Source organism: Mesitornis unicolor, unplaced genomic scaffold, assembly GCF_000695765.1.
Source record: "Mesitornis unicolor isolate BGI_N332 unplaced genomic scaffold, ASM69576v1 scaffold12995, whole genome shotgun sequence".
Taxonomy (NCBI): domain Eukaryota; kingdom Metazoa; phylum Chordata; class Aves; order Mesitornithiformes; family Mesitornithidae; genus Mesitornis; species Mesitornis unicolor.
This window is the reverse complement of record NW_010187565.1, coordinates 4,895-22,213: the sequence shown is the minus strand read 5'-3', so window position 1 is coordinate 22,213 and position 17,319 is coordinate 4,895. Positions and strand designations below refer to the sequence as shown.

The following is a 17,319-nucleotide window of genomic DNA, read 5'->3' as shown; positions in this document are numbered from 1 at the left end:
AGCACCAGACGGGGCCGAGCCGCCTGTCTCCAGCTGTTCCTTCACTGACTGACAAAATGTTTCTAGAACTGTGTTTGAGCACCATGCTCTGTGGGAAGCACACAGGCATCTCCCGAGCCATCTGTCTGTGTACACCATGCACGAACGGGCAAGGAACGCTGCTGACTTTGGCAGGGAGCTGCGAGCTCAGCCAGGCCCCGTTCCTGGCTCCCACTGGCACAGCAGCTTTGTTCCCAGGGGAGGAGGACCCTGACCAGTTCAGGTGAGCCCTGTGCATGGATCAGCACTGGGTTTCTAAAGGAACTCAGTCTCCAGACACAGGTTTCTTGATTGCATTGAGGCAGAAGCAAAGTTTTATTAGAGGCATTTTTGCCCAGCAGGTACATGAGTGACCACACTGGTGACTCCAGCAGTGGTCACGGCGGTTGGGCACACGCAGCGATAGACTGGAAAAAGCAAATAGCAAAATAAAGCAGAATGCGGCCCAACGCTCGGCTTATCCCTCTGACACATGGCTTAGCGTTGCTGAGCAGTACAGAAGAGCACGCTCCTTGCTCTTTGCAGAGGCGTACAGTAAATATTCTCTCTCTTCATCTGTGGCTCTGCTTCAGGGTTCTCTTGTGGGATATTCTTATTTCTTCACTTAATCACAAATCCTTCTGCAAGGCACTGGAGAGATCAAAGGAAACATTACTTTGTTTATGGCAAAAATAGATTCTTTCCCACACTGTCATTCCCACAGGTGATCATTTCACAAGCCAATTCAATTAGAATTTCAGATAAACGCTGTCCCTTCCTGGAAAGGTCTGGTTGTTGCCTGCCAGTCAGGCAGATGGGGTTTGGAGCACGGTCTGCCCTTGTACATGAAACTGCCAAACGGTGGAAGCCAAGACCCTGTCCCAGCAGCAAACAGCAAGAGAACGGCATCGGGCCCTGGCTGGAGCAGTGCTCCCACTGCCACTCATCCTCCTGGACCAACTGTCACCGTATTTCTTTTTCCTTCTTTCTTTCTCTCTCTCTTTTTCTCTTTCTCTTTCTTTCTTTCTTTCTTTCTTTCTTTCTTTCTCTCTTTCTTTCTTTCTTTCTTTCTCTTTCTCTCTTTCTCTCTTTCTCTCTTTCTCTCTTTCTCTCTTTCTTTCTCTCTTTTTTCTCTCTCTTTCTTTCTCCCTCTCTTTCTTTCTTTCTCCCTCTCTTTCTTTCTTTCTCCCTCTCTTTCTCTCTTTCTCTCTTTCCTTCTTTTCCTTCTTTTCCTTCTTTTCTTTCCTTTCTTTCTTTCTTCAGTTTGGCTGGAAGTTTCCCCCTGAAATAGCACCAGCAGTTTTCTGCTGGTATTCCCATGACTTCTGCTTTTTTTTTCCTGACTTCTGGGCACTCTGCTTTCTCCTGCTCTTTCCTTTGTCCCAGGTTTCATGTCAGTCCTTTCCCCAGATTCTCTGTGCCTTGCCCATCTGCTGACCCTGTCCTTCTCCTTCCTGTCCCTCTTCTCCTCCTCCCTTTTTGCAGTTCTCCTGCTCTCACTCGTCATAGCCACTCTGTGTCTCCATCGTGTATTCCCCAGTAGCCACAGTAAACCTTTCCAACAGCACCTGTGAGCTCTGTGAACTTTGCTGCTGCCTGTCCTGGTTGTGTTGGCATAGAGAAGACTGGAAACCTCACAGGGCGTTGTGGTCCTTACCTTGTATCTCTGCAGCTGCACAGGATGGCATCTGGGATGATGCCGTGTACGTGTGGCTTGTTCGGATGATCCCTCCTCCTCCTATTCCACTCGTTCTTGCAACTCCTCCTCCTAGCCCCGAAGACTGACCAATTCCTCCTTGCTGACTGAGAGGACAGGAAAATAACATTTCAGCAAAGGAAATGACAGATGAAAGAGAACTACAGGGTTTTATCGTCCCTGCTGCTCTCAGTCTGTTTCCGTTTTTGGCAGGCATGGGGCAGGGAAGCAGATTGTCCCCATCGATCACCCAGCACCCAGGTGGCTCCATGAGGGTGAAGGAGCCATGCTGTGCCTCCAGCTGTGCTCACTTCTATGGTAAAATCCCTGGGACACAGGCATTTTATTGCATCTTTAGGTGCATCTCGAGCATACTTACATGAGGTCCTGCTGCCCGCCCTCCAGCAGGCAGCGGTAGGTGTGGATCTCCTGCTCCAGGCGACACTTGACGTCCAGCAGGATCTTGTACTCCTGGTTCTGGCACTCCATCTCTGCTCGCAGATCCGCCAGCTGCTGCTCCACACAGGAGATCTGGCTCTGCAGCTCAGCCAGGTGGTTGTTGTAGCGACATTCTGTCTCGGCCAGCGAGGACTCCAGGTTGTCCCTCTGAGAAGTGACACAATACACATACAGGTGTGAGAAACACTGCACTGAAACTACGAGTTCTTACATCAAATTGTACCTGAGAGAGCTGAGCTGTACCCCAGCTCAGCACCACAGTGACCATCATTCACCACGGGAATCTCGCTCACCACCCACCTGGCTGAGCTGGGCCTGAAGATCGATCTCCAGCGCTTGCAATTGGCGTCTCAGTTCCGTGACCTGGTTGTTGCACGTCTCTACCTCCTGCCCGCTTGTAATCACCTCCCGATTCACTTCCTCAATCTGAAAATCACCAATGGAGAATAAAGGTGTTCAGGGAATGTTTACTGTAAGTCAGATTAAGTATTAAAGGAAGAGCAGAGCAGCTAGCAAAAACTATGAAATGGGAAAAGTTTGGGTGAACTCTCATGCCTCCTGCTCTTCTGGTACCACTGCTGTCCAGTTCTTCTCACTGCTTACTGGTTTGTGAAGGGTTCTCACCCCGAGTCTCACTAACACGCAGCAATTCCCGTCACCCCATGAAAGGACAGAAAGTGGCTGTGTCCCCCATGTCACTTGGTCAGTGTAAACCACAGCTGAAGGCTGTCCCAGTGTGCTCTGTGTGTGTTGTGTGGTTTTAACAGGTAATAAATCGCTGTGGAGCATTGCCTGGGTGTTAGCCTGGGGAAGGCAGAGCCGTGTGAATTTACTCACCTTGCACTCGTACCAATCCTCAACTTCTTTGCGGTTGCGCTCAATCAACGTCTCATACTGGCACCTCATCTCCTCCAGGATCTTCCTCAGGTCTGGGCCAGGGCAGGCATTGACCTCCACACTCACATCTCCTGTCGATTGCTTCCTCAGACAGCTCATTTCCTGAAACACCACCCAGATCGTGTCATTTTTCAGAAAGAAGGGAAAAACAGAGGGATCCGAGTTCCCCTGTAGGGAAGAGCAGAGCCCCTGGCAGGGACCCTCTTGAACATTCACAGCTCCTGGGTCACCGTGTCCCCTCCATCAATTGCTTACCCCCCACAACCATCACCCCAGGGGTGGGGACTGCAGAGAGGGAGGGTGCTGGGTCCTGCAGTGAACCCTTCTGACAGGACAGGACAGGGCAGGGCAGGCCCTACCTCCTCGTGGTTCTTCTTCAGGCAGCAGAGTAGCGTCTCCAGCTGTGCCTCCAGGTCCGCCCTGCAGAGCGTCAGCTGGTCCAGGACCTGGCGCAGGCCGTTGATGTCGGCCTCCACGCTCTGCCGCAGGGCCAGCTCCGTCTCGTACCTGGGGTGCACAGGACAGAGCAGTCAGTGTTGGACATCCTGACTTTACCCCCTGGAACCATCAGCAGTTATGGCAGCTCAGGAGCAGCGGGTGAGGGAGCTTTTCTGCAGAGCCTCTGCCCTGTCCTGCCCACGGGAGGCCTGGGAGCTCCTCGCCAGCTCTGTGGGGAAGGCGACAGGGGGGCACTCACTTCACGCGGAAGTCATCGGCTGTCATCCTGCTATTGTCGATGTTCAGAATGATCTTGTTGTTGTCTATGGTCGCACAGACAATCTGGAAAAAGAACATTCACTGTTGAATCTCTCCCCGCCAGCCCCAGGCTCATCCCTCATCCCCACTGACTCCTTAAACACTGTTTACTTAAACACTGGGTTGCGGGCATGGGGAGCTGAGGAGCGTGGGAGTCGCAGGGGCGAGCATTCAGTGAAGTACAGTGAAGGTATTAAAATGCTTAAATGTGATTTCAGATGCAGACAGTCAGGGGCGTGCAATTGGGGTTGTCTGGCAGCACCACAATCCACCTCAGCTTTTAAGTCCAAGTCTTACTTTCAGGCAAGAGGTTTAAACGCTTTGTTTCAAGACTCAGTTACAAGTCTGCCTCGTTCTGTCTGTTTCCTGGATTCTCTTCACTTTTTTCTTTGTGCATCGACCTCCTAGACTTTTTGCCAAACACACTTTGCAAACAAATGTTTTTAAGTTTACATTGCATATTCAAAATGTGTTACGGCAATGCTCTCTTCTTGTTTTTTAATTAGATGTCCTATATTTCCTAGCTCTATATGAAAGGGTAAACTTGTAAAAAAAATGGAAATAACATTCAACTGCAATTCTGCAGGACTGATGACAGAATAAAATATTCAGGCAAATTAATGCAATCCATTATTTATTTCTCTTTTAGTTGCTTTCTTGGCTTATATCTATTTAAACAGCTTGGCACAAACCTGATTCAGAAACACGACTGAGCCAGTCCAGATGTGTTCCAAGAACACAACATTTCCCCCTTTGAATGCATCTGATGAATAAAAGCAATGGAAATGATCCAAACACTCGAGGTTTTACCTGTGAGCCCCGGGGCTCTCCAAGGCAGCTGCCCTAATGGCTGTTTACAAAAAGCAGTATACAGCACTGCAATGTTACTCTTGATCACTGCGTTAAGTTGGGAACCAGCACCATGGAGAAGCTTACAAGGGAGAAAGCGGCAGAGAAGTGCAGTTACCTGATTCTGAAGATCCTCTATTTCCTTGTAGTAGCAGCTGTAGTCGCGAGGCTCACAGAAGGGGCCCTGCTTGGCGTACCACTCCCTGATCCTGCACTCCAGGTCGGCATTTTCTTGCTCCAGGCACCTCACCTTGTCCAGGTAAGAAGCCAGGCGGTCGTTAAGGTTCTGCATGGTGACCTTCTCGTCACCAGAAAGAAGAATGCCATCACCAGCAAAACCGCCTCCAACCACCCCTCCACCAAGACCCATGCCAAGGCCACCTCCAATGCCACCGCCAAAGCGAGCGCTGCCACCGCTGAATCCCATGCCTGAGCATCCTCCGAGGACAGCGGCTCCTAGGCCACCTCCATAGTTTCCACCGACCAAACTGCCCGTGCTCAGACCTCCTCCATAATTCACACCCCCACAGTAACTTCTACCCGAAAACCCTCGGCTCCCGCCTATCCCGCAGGTCGTGTATCTTCCAGAAGAGACGGAGGAGATCCGTGCTCCTCCACCGCCACCACCACCACCGATAACACAGCTGCCCCCGCTGGTCCTGCCCCTGAGCGAGCCAGTTGTCTGCTTAATACTACAACTCATTTTGGGGCCAGCTGCAGATCCAAGCCAAAGCCCAAAGCAAGATGCACAGCTCGATATTGAATCAGACTGCAGGTTTTTGTTGCCGCAGATCCCTATTTATACCTTTCAGAGGGGGTGTCACCTATGGGGTGTTTCTTCTTCCCACGGGGCTGGCTAGTCTTGCTGTTTGTGCCAAGAATAAATAGCCCATGGGCAGTTTCCCTCTAGAAATCCCAGTTCACAAGGAAGATACTTTACATGTCAGCAGCTTATTCCAAAAAGTAAAATAATGTTTTGTGAGTCATCAGCTTTTTGTATGATGCAAACTTTACAACAAGTCAAGAAAGAAAGTTGCCCTAGATTATGTACAAAGAAGCAGCATTGGTATTTATAACATCAAAGTGCCTTTTATCTTTTATTAATTTGTATTTATTTTATTCTTAGTCCAATAAACATTTTCTATCACATGTCATGGTAGAGTATGTGGAACAAAAATGGGGAATTAATATAAATTCTCACTTCTGAAATGCGTGAATAGCAGTGACTGTAGGAGTGAAAAGCCCAGGGCTGTGGTGGTGTCTGTCACCCAGAGCAGTGACAGTAACAGGTCTGATCCATGCTTCACTGGGACATTTCTGCAATCACTGAGGAAATCCCCCTGTGGGCTTAGTTCCCCAATTGTGGTGTGTGTTGCTCTGGTCCTGCAAACACAAGAAATCACCTTGCTTACAGCCTGCAAAGATCAGCCCTGCTGAATGCTGGAGGGCCCTGGATATCTGTGTGTGCAGTTCTCACACTGACTCGCTGTAAGCAGAAATGGATGAAGCACTGCTCTGAAGTCATTTTTCAACCACTGTAACTGCTGTCCGTGCTGCCTCAGTTGGTGGTGATCGTAGATAAAGCAAGGGATGACAGGAAAGGGATGACAGGACAGGGAATATCCATGGGTGATAGATCCAGTTCCCTGGGTAGGCTGAGATGTGATCCAGCAGCTCTTCGCCATTACTGAGATTGTGCTGAGCACAAAGTAAGCAGGAGAAAAGCTTTCTGCATTTCTTAACTGAGTTGTCAGAGCAGCAGCAGGGTCAGAACAGCCCGGCTGGCCCTGGGAGCACACCCCAAAACTGACGAGCAGCAGGCAGAGGAGCATTTGGAGCATGCAGCGTCGTTCCCCAGCAGATCGCTGTGGTGAGAATGCTCTGCTCTTGGGGGACAGAAGCTGTTGCTCCCCTCAGGGTGGGATTTCCAAGCATTCACAAGCACCTCTGACTCGAGTGTGTCCATGTGCACAGAAGCAGCTGTGATAACTCTCAATGCTGTGAGCAGACGCCTGACAGGGTGCTCTGGGAGCAGCCAGCACCTCCAGGCAGGAGGGCATGGAAACCCGCGCCCCCACGCTCAGCTCCTCTCACACAGTGCTGGGAAGGTGTAATGTGTGTGCAGGTGGCTTCTGTCACTGTGGTATGAGTGTCCCCAAGCACACAGAGATGCGCTCATCTTCTCACCAGCATGTGTGAGGACTCTCCACTCTCCAATGAGATAATATATTCCTTTGTTTAGATCAGAAATGATAAAAAGACGCCTACCCAGGACTGGCAGCATCCTAGAATATTCATTACTGTGTGGTGCAGAGAAATTATTTGCTCAGAGCTTGGATTCCCGGCTCAGACTGCAGTGCCTGAAATACAAGTCCATCCTCCCCCCAAAACACATCCCCCATGCTCCCCACACAGCCCAGGCTCACAAGAGAGAAAATCCCAGGCAAGAAGGAGTAAATCTGCCTTTCATCCATCGTTTTGAGGAATATAATTGAAGTCAGGGTGTGGCTGTAAGAGCCAACAGAAATTAATATAATGCTGCATTGCTTGGAGCTTTGCTTCTGCTCTGGAGGTTTTCAGAAGTTACTTAACAGCAACCAGCAGCGAGCGGGGCTGGGGCTGCCTTTCTTTCCCTTCCAGAGCCTTGAGTTTAGGAGGGGACACTGCAGACATTGACACATCTTTACGGGCGAATGAGGAGCACCTACACCTGCTTCTTTCAGCAGGTACCTGACAGGAAGAAGGAATGGGTCTCACTCCGCAAAACAAACTGGTTTGCAGCACTGAACAGCCTTCTACGTGTGTCCTGGCTGGAAGGCCCACAGGATACCGAAACACCTTCTACCAGTGAAGGTTAGAAACACTCATACCATCCTTCCAAAGTACTCATATTTGGGACATAATTACACTATTTGGAGCTTTACTGGGCTCCTGCCAGTTTCACTGGGTTGTAGAACGAGTGACTGATACAGCAAATGCATCCAAAAGCCAGTCCCTGAGTAACCAGGCTGTATTTTAAACCTGTTTGGTATTGTTTTCTCTTTCATGTGCTGGGTAGCTGCAGCTGTGTTTGACTGTGCAAGTCTAAGACATAAGGATGTGCCAGAAGGGTTTCCAGCCTAAATGTGAGACAAGAGGAGACGAGTGGTTGGGCACAGATGGATGTCAAGGAAGCAATGGGGGCTGTGAGCCAGGGCGATGAGCAGGGGCCTCAAACAGGGGCTACGGGAAACAGGAGAGGTCTGGAAGCAGCTGCAGGGTCGTGGGTGCCAGCACCGACATGGTGATGGGCAGCACAGGGGGTGATGCTCCATCTCCAGGGATGCTGCGGGAGCACGGCCTTTCTGCAGCGCCCGCCCGTCTCCTCCACGCTTTATTATCAGAGCTGATAATGTCTCCTGTGTCAACTACACCAAGGGTGTGTCTCGTTTGACAAACTTCGCTTTCATAAGCATTGCTTCAGTGATCTTTGTGCAACTACACTGGAATATGATGTTATCTTGTCACTTGTAATTACCATTAATAATTTGCATCATAGCCATTAGGCATCACTTATTAAACACCTCTTTGATGTGATACTGAGCCGGCTCCAGACCTCATGCTCCCATCTTTCAAATGCAGACCATGATTTTTTCTGGCTAATGACTCACTGGTTTATACCACCACGTTTAGCAAAACCCCTGTAAGGCAAGTGAAATAATTATCACCGTGAGTTTGGTAACAGCATCATCCCAGGTTTAAATACACCTCAGAGACCAAGGTGATTGCTCTGCTTCAGCTCCTTTCTTGCTGACGGTTCACATCTTCAGTCTACCTCTGAACATTTCTTAGAGGTGAAGCTCAGCAGAACACAGAGGTGAACAGGAGCAGATTTCTCCCCGCTGCAGCTCACGATCTTCCCCATTCACTTTGTGAAGGGTTTTAATTTCCCTCCAGCGCCTGCCAGACGCTGCCAGTGCAGCCCAACGCTGGCGTCTCTGGGAGTGCTGGGAGTTACCACGGCTCGGAGGAGCACCAGGGAGTTTGTACCAGGGCAGGCAGGGATGCTGATGGGATAACACAACCGCAGCGATCTCGCAGTGCAGGTCGGGAGTGAAAACACAGCATCAGCCACAGTCCCTGGCTCCCCAGAGCTGCTGGGGTCACACCAGAACCCTGCACGCAGCTCCAGACCATGCAGTGGTGCAGCAGAGAAGGCAGCCACAGCGCAGAGCAGCCAGAGCTTCCCCAGGGCGCCTTCTTTTTACCCTTATTTCATACCTGTGCTAAAAGGTCTCTTAATTTCAATACACTTTCAATATGTGGTTCATACTGGCAGTTTAAATGACATTATGCAGTGCACTGAGCTGAGAAATCTCCTGCTTGATTACAGTAGCAGTTTACTCATCTGTGTAATTCTTTATAAATGTTACACAAGCCACTAAACAAAAATACAGACCCCAGAGATAGTTACTGTGGGTGAGACTGTACCTGTGTATTTTATAAAATAGACTTTTATAGAGAAATTATAGTTTCTACATCACCCAGGAGTATGGGAGCTATTAAAGCAGCAGAGTGCCTGTAATCCGGTGTAATTGCCTGTGCAGCATCATCCTTAACCCATGGCTGGTTTCCAGCACTGGCAATCTGCAGATCTGGCTCTTTTAGTTTTGTTTCTTCACTGATGCCTTAAACCTCTGGCGTGTTCACTCAGGGGTTTTTTCGAGTCGTGCTGTAATCCCCAGGTACCCGCTCCCTCCATGCAGCACAGACCACGTCCCTGCAGCAACCCCAACACATTCCACGATGGCCGTGGTCCTGGTGCTGACAGAGCTGCTGCGCCCCCCCCACCTCCTGCTGGGGCACCCACTCCTGCTCTTCTCATCTTTAAATTCCCCTCCCAGTCTCATACCTTCACCCTGAGTCTCTGAGGTTCTTCCTTTACAGGATTTGCACATAAAAGTGAACAGCAGGAGCCCATAGGAGCTGTGCTGCCGTGCTGGTGTGAGTGGGGATGTGGCATTTGATAGAGGTTTCCCTGCAGTCGTGTCCCACATCTCAGCTTGTCTGGTTGTCCCAGGCACTGTCCCCACTGTGTTTCATTTATCACCTTTTCCCCATCTCTTCCTGTGCCATTTCCACAGTCACCATCTCCTGTCGCTGTCTGCTTTATAAACTTACTGGGCAGTGAGGGCATCTTTTTATTTCTGCGCTGCATTTAATGCTGTGACCTTAAAGTAAACACTGAGGCAGGTGAAATAATACTGAAATGTGTCATGTAATTAGTGCTGCAGGCACAGGAGATGCAGAACTTAGCAGAGAAAGTGTTTAACACAGAGCCTTGTCCAGAAGCTCATTAGATCAATTACCCCCAGGGCTAACGAGAGTCTCTTGGACAGAGATGGGGGGAGACCACCTCAGAGTCCTTGTGGAGCTGGGCCGTGGTTACAGCCCCTGTCCCTCTGTTCTGCTGTGCACACAGGGACACGGCTGCGGCTTGGGGCTGAGAGCTCAGAGCACGGGAGGTGACACAGGGGCAGACCGGGCTTTCTGCAGGGCAGAGACCTGCAGCAAGAGGCAGAAATCCATCCTTGCCAAGAGAACAGCTGTCGGTGGCCAGGCTTTGCCGCGTCCCTTGTTGTCATTCAGAAACGTTTGAGCTGTTTCTTGCTTTAGAAATGGATATGAATCCAGCCTCATCCTATGCCCTGAACTCTTCCCGTTGGAAACCTTCAGTCAGAGTCAGGTCAGTCCTCAGTATTTGGGCACAGAGAGGCCCCAGAGCCCCGCAGCAGTGACCCCAGCACCGCTCCCAGCCCCACGCGTGTCGGGCGCTGCTGCAGGAGGAGGGACAGGTCCTGAGCCTGGGCTTGCGCAAGCAGCAAAACACAGTCGTGTTCCTCACTGTGCCCATAATTCCTTTCTCTGTGGTAATGAAATGCCAGCATATTTTTTTTTCAGGCTGTTTATTGTATCTTACTTCTAAAAAATGTCTCTCCCACGTATTAATTTGTCTCACCCTTTTATCTTCCCACATGTTGCCAGCTGGTTCTTCCTGTCTGCCTTTTTTTAAAATCCTAGAGGTTCTTTATTTAGCATTTTCTCTGGGAATGGTTTTCCTCCACCAGAAGGGTGTGTCGAGTCCAGCAGAGCCCTGCTTTCAAAATTACTACTTCAGAATTATTTGGGAAAACTTGTTGTTCTTGATTTTATCCTGTTACTGCACATTCATAATAACTCCAAGCTGCTGTGTATTAAATGTAATATAATGTAACACAGATTATGTTACATTCTATTCTATTAGCACACACCTACTTTAATGAAACTGGGTTTTCTCTCAGCTGTCTCCTTCAATAGCAGATCGTCTCTGCGACTGCATTGAAGCGCCCTCCCTGTGCTCTGTCCGTCCTCCCTGGATGTTTCTCTCCTCACCACCTTCTACCTCAGGTCTCAGCATCTGCATCCTCCCCAGCAGCAAATGTCCCTTTGCAAGCACCAGCTGCTCCCTTTCCTCCATCTTCTCCTTTTCCTCCATCCTCTCCCTTTCCTCCATCCTCTCCTTTTCCTCCATTCTCTCCTTTTCCCCAATCCTCTCCTTTTTCTCCATCCTCTCCTTTTCCTCCATCCTCTCCCTTTCCTCCATCCTCTCCTTTTCCTCCATCCTCTCCCTTTCCTCCATCCTCTCCTTTTCATCCATCCTCTCCCTTTCCTCCATCCTCTCCTTCAGCAGGAGCAGCACAGCAGATGAGAACAGTGCTTTTTTTTAATTTTTAATGACTTGCAGATTTAGATCAGAGGTGGATTTCTAACCAAAGGTATAACTATCTGCATCACCATTTTTTAAATACTTGTGTGTTAATTTACTTGCAGAAATTATATCCCAGGTTCCAGGCTGTGTCAGTAGCGGCAAAGGTTTATTCGAGACAAGCGGTGGTGGTTGTAGAACAGAGGAGCCCGGTGAGGCGCAGGGGTGGGATCAAGCGGTGTCAGAGGATGAGGACAGCGTGGGCGGCACAAGGGCAGCCGCTCTGCAGGGTCCCTTCCGATGGGTGCCATAAGCAGAACGAGAGCTGCCGGGGTGGCTTTGCCTTGCTTTTTCCAGACGGTTTGTTCTTCCCGAGGCTCCTCGGGGCCGTGCAGGGGGCGCGCAGGGAGCTCGGGTCTGCGGTGACCTGCAGAGGGACAGCAGGCAGCGGTGCTTTGTGGAGGGCTCCTCTGCGTGCCGTGCCTTTCCCTTGCATCCCCTGCTCTGGCATCGACCTCTCCTCTCCCTCTTCTCCCCAGCTTGCTCAATGTTTTGCACTTGGTGAAAGACTTGTGACTGACAGATCTCCTCTGCCAGTTCCTCATTTTCGTGTTGTTCTGAAGGTCTTATTTAAACGCATTCACTACTGTTAACCCCCCAGTATCAAAAATACTTTCTATGCATAGGTTTCTAAATGCCCCGTAGCTGCATCCCTCCCCACTGCTTTCCACCGTAGCCCATTGATCCCTGTGCTCTGCCAACAGACACAACGTGATGCTGCATGTCTGCCTCCCTGCGCTGCCTCTCTCCAGGGAAAAGAAACTCCCTCCAGCCCCTCTCCATCACCCAGAAAATCCTGGAGATCCCTCATCCTCCTCTTCCCAGGTACGAGCAACTCATGGGCACTCTTACGGGCTGCTGGAGGACACCTCACCTTGCAGTACCTCGCCCTGCACCACCTCACCCTGCACCACCTCACACCTCCTCACCTGCACCTCCTCACCTTGCTGACAGCTCCTCGGCCCGGCTCAGGGCAGGCACGGCTGGCACAGGCTGCCTTTGAGCCCCCCGCTCCTTCCAGCCGCTGTGGCAGAGACTCCTCTTCCCACCGACCCTCTGGAAAGGAGACAGCTCTGGTGACAAAGCCCCCGCACCCCCACCCTGCGGCTCTGCCCCGTGACCCGCAGCTGCTCGTGCAGTGGCATTTGCTGCATCCCCTCGGTCACTGTGGGCCATTTCCCCTTCCAACTCGGGGTCGTTAGGAGCAGCAATTATCACGCCCTCCGTCCTACCCATCTGTGAGCAGCTCTTGCTTTTCCATCCTGACACACCCAGGGTTACCAGGGTCTCTGCGCTGAGCTCTGACAGCATCATTTTAGCCGCTGCAACTGGTGTTTTGGAACAAAACATTTTCATGTAACTAACTGAGGACTGGAGAGTGCAGGAGAGCCCACCTCAGGGCAGCACCGTTAAAATACCTCTCCAGACTGATGGAGCAGGTGGGTGCTCAGGCCGGTTATGTGTGTATGCACCATTTATGAGATTAACAGCAGGCCTCGCTGTTTCAAAATCTCAGGCAGTGGTAGGCAGGGAAGAGCCAACTGCTTTGCATACAAATTAAATTTCCCAAAACTTTAATTAAAATTGTTGTGTGAAACTGAAGATGTTTAGGTAATTTATTGTTTCAGTTAATTTAACTGCCAGTCCCCAGTCCTCTTGAGCTGTGGCAGAGCCAATGAAAGTTAAATGACAACGTCCATAAAGGACTTGGCCCAGCGCAGGGTGAAAACCACCCCTAGTGGGGGGCAGTGCTGCTGGGCCTTGCCTGGGGGCCTGGGACAGCACTGGGGACCGGCCCAGGAGCAGGAAACGGTCTCTGGCTTGATCCCTGGACACTGAGCAGAGCCAAATCCTCAAATGCCTCGCGGTTTGCTAACAGGCCCTGTCTGGTAACAGGTCCCTACTGGTTCCTCACCACAGTGTCGCTTTTACCGTTTGTATCACACATTTTCGTATCTCTGTAAGTCAAAGCATGAATTTTACTGTGCGCGGGTCTGTCCGTGCTCTGCGTACATGAGGTCCTGCTGCCCGCCCTCCAGCAGGCAGTGGTAGGTCTGGATCTCCTGCTCCAGGCGGCATTTGACATCCAGCAGGGTTTTGTACTCCTGGTTCTGGCACTCCATCTCTGCGCGGATTTCTGCCAGCCGCTGCTCCACGCAGGAGATCTGGCTCTGCAGCTCAGCCAGGTATTTGTTGTAGCGACACTCGGTTTCCGCCAGAGAGGACTCCAGGTTTTCTTTCTGAGAAAGGAAAGAACACAAAGGGAGCGGGGTGCGTGGTGAGCTCGGCCCCTCTGATTCCGGGTATGGCTGTGCTCACACAGCTCCCCAGGAGGGCTGGGGAGCCTGAGGTGGGATCAAGGGGCATCACTCACCATGGTGAGCTGGGCTTGGACGTTGATTTCCAGGGCCTGCAGCTGACGTCTCAGCTCAGTGACTTGTTTGTTGCTTGACTCGATCTCCTGGCTGCTTGTGATCACCTCCAGATTCACCTCCTCCACCTGCCAAGTTAGAGAAAAGCAGCCCCTTCCTCACCTTGCCACAGCTGGGCCAGGGCCTTCACCGCACTGCTCGTTATTTCCAGATCTGAGCCCCATTTATTCTGCTGTGACCCTGTAACACCATGCAGTTTCTCTGCCGTGAGCAAAGAGCACTGAAAGCAGGCAGTACCATCAGAGCACATCCTTGACAGAACTGCTGATATTAAGTCTCCTGTGAGTTGTTAATGTCTCCTTTTCCCCTTTTCCCCCAGCAGCAGAGCCGGTCTGCACGCACGTCGTACCTTGCAGGCGTACCACTGCTCAGTCTCTTTGCGGTTGCGCTCCATCAGCATCTCATATTGGCACCTCAGGTCCTCCAGGATCTTCCTCAGGTCTGGGCCAGGGCAGGCGTTGACCTCCACACTCACATCTCCGGTTGCCTGCTTCCTCAGACAGCTCATTTCCTGCAGCGAACACATGGACCAGATCAGCCATGGTCACACTGGGGGGTTTTCCTTCTTGTGATTTCTCTGAGGGCAAGGGGCAGCCTCACCTCCTCGTGGTTGGTCTTGAGGCAGCACATCTCCTCCGTCAGGGCCTCGCACTGCAGCTGCAGGTCGGTCTTGCAGCTGGCCAGCTGGTCCAGGACGGGGCGCAGGTTGCAGATGTCCGCATCCACATTTTGCCGGAGACCACACTCGGTCTCGTACCTTAAGCCACAGACAGAAAAAGATGGTCAGCGTGTCTCAAACCACAGCGAGCCCTGCAGTTCAGTTTGTTAACACCAAGTCCTTTCACTTCAGACACACAATGCCACGGACATCGTCAATGGTGCGCTCGCCTTTCCCACAGACCTGCATTTTAATGCAGCAGCATGACAAGCAGAGGTTCAGGACATCCCCATCCCTGTCACTCACCGACCCATCCACGTGCAGTGCGGACCCCAGCCCAGCACGGGACCCCACTCACTTCACTCTGAAGTCGTCTGCAGTCATCCTGTTGTTATCGATGCTGAGCAGGATTTTGTTGGTATCCATGGCTGCGCAGAGGATCTGGAACAGAAAATGCAGGAGGGAGATTTGGGCTTGGGGCTTCTCCTGACTACAGAAGGCCTTGGAGGAAGCATCCACCTAGGATGGATTTTTATATACTCATTTTATAATGGTTCCATATATTGGCATTATTAATCAGTGAGATGGCATCAGATTGGGAAACCCAAGTGCCAGCTCGGTGGAGCAGGCAGTGCTGAAACCTTTGTTCTCTGTAAATGCAGTGTCCTTCACCCCCAAACCATCCGCTTCACATAAAATATTGCTTCCCAGGCACTGCAGAGACATAGCTATGGCCTCTGCCGTTGGCGCTGGTGTATCCCCACGTGAGAGCAAAGCCCAAAGACATAGCAGAATTTTCTTGAAAGGCAGTGCTTTACCTGGTTTTGCAGGTCTTCAATTTCCTTGTGAAAGCAGCTGTAGTCACGGGGCTCGCAGCTGGGCCCCACCTTGGCGTACCACTCCCTGATCTTGCACTCCAGGTCGGCATTGTCTCCTTCCAGGAGCCGCACCTTGTCCAGGTAGGAAGCCAGGCGGTCGTTGAGGTTTTGCATCGTCGCCTTTTCGTTGTTAGCAAATAGGATCCCATCGCCGCAGCCGGCGCTGGCCCTGGTGAAGCCCCCGCCGACGCCTCGGGCGCAGATGCCTGCACCGCCAAATCCCAGGGCAGAGCAAGCCCTCTGGGTGGCCCCAAAGCTCCCACCGGTGGCACTGCCGGTGCTCAGCTGCTTCCCAAGTAATCCCTCACTTAAACTGCCACCGGAAAAGTTGCCCCCCGCGCCGCAGTCGTAGGCAGCGTGCCGTCCCGAGGAGGAGGAGGACACCTTCCTCCCGCTGCCAGCCCCCAAGCTGCCTGTGCTGCCCCGGCCTTGGGGACAGCTCGTGATGACCTGCCTGACCACACAGCTCATCCTGAGCGCACGACGATCCCACTCGAGCACAGAGCAGGACGTGTGAGCACTGCGGGATCCGACTGCGATGCCTCTGTCCCCAGTCCTCTATTTATACCATTGCTCCTGGCCGTGCCACAGGAGAAGGGCTGTTTGTTCTTCCTGCCTGTCACCTGGCTCGTTTTCCTTTTTTCCAGCCGGAAATATTTCCCCAAAGGCGTTTGTCTCCAGAAATCCCACAACAGAAAGATGCTTTGGTTAACAGAAGCGTGTTTCAAAACTACATCAAAAATGTTACTTCCTGAATCATCAGGTCTGACTTGTGATGACAACCGAACTACAGTGGCACAAAAAACAACGATACCCAGGAGTGCCTGAGGAACAAAACACCATAGCAATTACCCATCCCTGACGTGGGCGAGTCTACCTGGAAAGTGAGAGCTGTGGGAAAGCCATCCTTCCCATCCGCCGGTGCCTGCTGGGCCCCTCTGTGCCCCCTCCTGCAGCTGCGGGGCGACCCTGGGGACCGGAGCCAAGCGACCACCCCGGGCTGTGCCACCTTTGCCTGGGCACCACAGCTGGGGCTGTCCCCTTCCACAGGGTCTGAGTGGGGACCTGTGGCGGTCTGCGTCCTTGGACATCGGGATGCTCTGAGGAGCAGAGCAGGAGATCGCCCTGGAGAGTGCCAGTGGCTCTTTGTTACCGCTTTTTCTCCCACATCCATCAAAACATCTCCTTTCAGAGGGGAAATCCCATGGTATTTGTTTGCTGCTTTCCAGGATAGACAAAATATTCAAATATTTATCCAAAGTAAAAGAGAAATGGATATTTCCTGTTTACCAGATGTTGCAGTCAACTATGAATATTCACAGCCACATAAGGTGTTTCATAAGATTGTGAATTATGTGGGGAATTTCAGAAGCAGCCTGATCCTGTACAGGTCTGACCCATTTCCAACCAGCACCATGGACATTCTCCAAAGGCAATCTAGGGAATATGTTACATTTAGAAAAAAATAAAAGGAAAACAAACAAACCACCAACGAAACACTAGAAAAGGTAATTTTAAAAAAAGTTATTAAGCCTATTTTTCAGTCTTGGAATGCTGAACTAGGGGAGAAGGAAAGTAATTAAAATGTTTTGTCAGGTGAGCTGTTCATTTTATTAATAACATGAATACAGCCATGCTAATATTGGCTGCCTTTCACCCGTGTGTTGTTCAGCTTTGGTCCTGGCATGCAGCTCAGCAGGGCACAGCGCACAAAGGATGCGTCAGGCACAGCCGGGCTCAGCAATGCTGCTGGTGCCGTTTGGGTGAGTTCATTAGTCCTGATTTTATCTGGCCGCTGCGAATCCAGGACACCTTAAATGTGGGGTGGATCCTGTGTGCGTCCACACTTTGTTACAGCTGTAATGAGCGAGGGGAGCCTGCGCCGCGGTGCT

The 17,319-nt window shown here is 51.2% G+C and overlaps 2 protein-coding genes across 2 annotated transcripts; both read right to left on the bottom strand.

Moving 5' to 3' along the window:
• Nucleotides 1-322: 322 nt before the first annotated feature.
• LOC104541435 (keratin, type I cytoskeletal 13-like) lies at nt 323-5,378 on the bottom strand. The gene is made up of 8 exons (XM_010185495.1): nt 4,794-5,378; nt 3,768-3,850; nt 3,430-3,577; nt 3,011-3,172; nt 2,474-2,599; nt 2,094-2,320; nt 1,676-1,821; nt 323-669 (listed from the first exon to the last, which is right to left on the bottom strand). The coding sequence occupies exons 1-8, from the start codon at nt 5,376-5,378 to the stop codon at nt 644-646; spliced, it is 1,503 nt and encodes a 500-aa protein (XP_010183797.1). The 3' UTR covers nt 323-643.
• Nucleotides 5,379-13,384: 8,006 nt separating this feature from the next.
• On the bottom strand, nt 13,385-15,613 carry LOC104541434 (keratin, type I cytoskeletal 42-like). The gene is made up of 6 exons (XM_010185494.1): nt 15,368-15,613; nt 14,908-14,990; nt 14,492-14,648; nt 14,241-14,402; nt 13,834-13,959; nt 13,385-13,699 (listed from the first exon to the last, which is right to left on the bottom strand). The coding sequence occupies exons 1-6, from the start codon at nt 15,539-15,541 to the stop codon at nt 13,439-13,441; spliced, it is 963 nt and encodes a 320-aa protein (XP_010183796.1). The 5' UTR covers nt 15,542-15,613; the 3' UTR covers nt 13,385-13,438.
• Between the last annotated feature and the right edge of the window lie 1,706 nt (nt 15,614-17,319).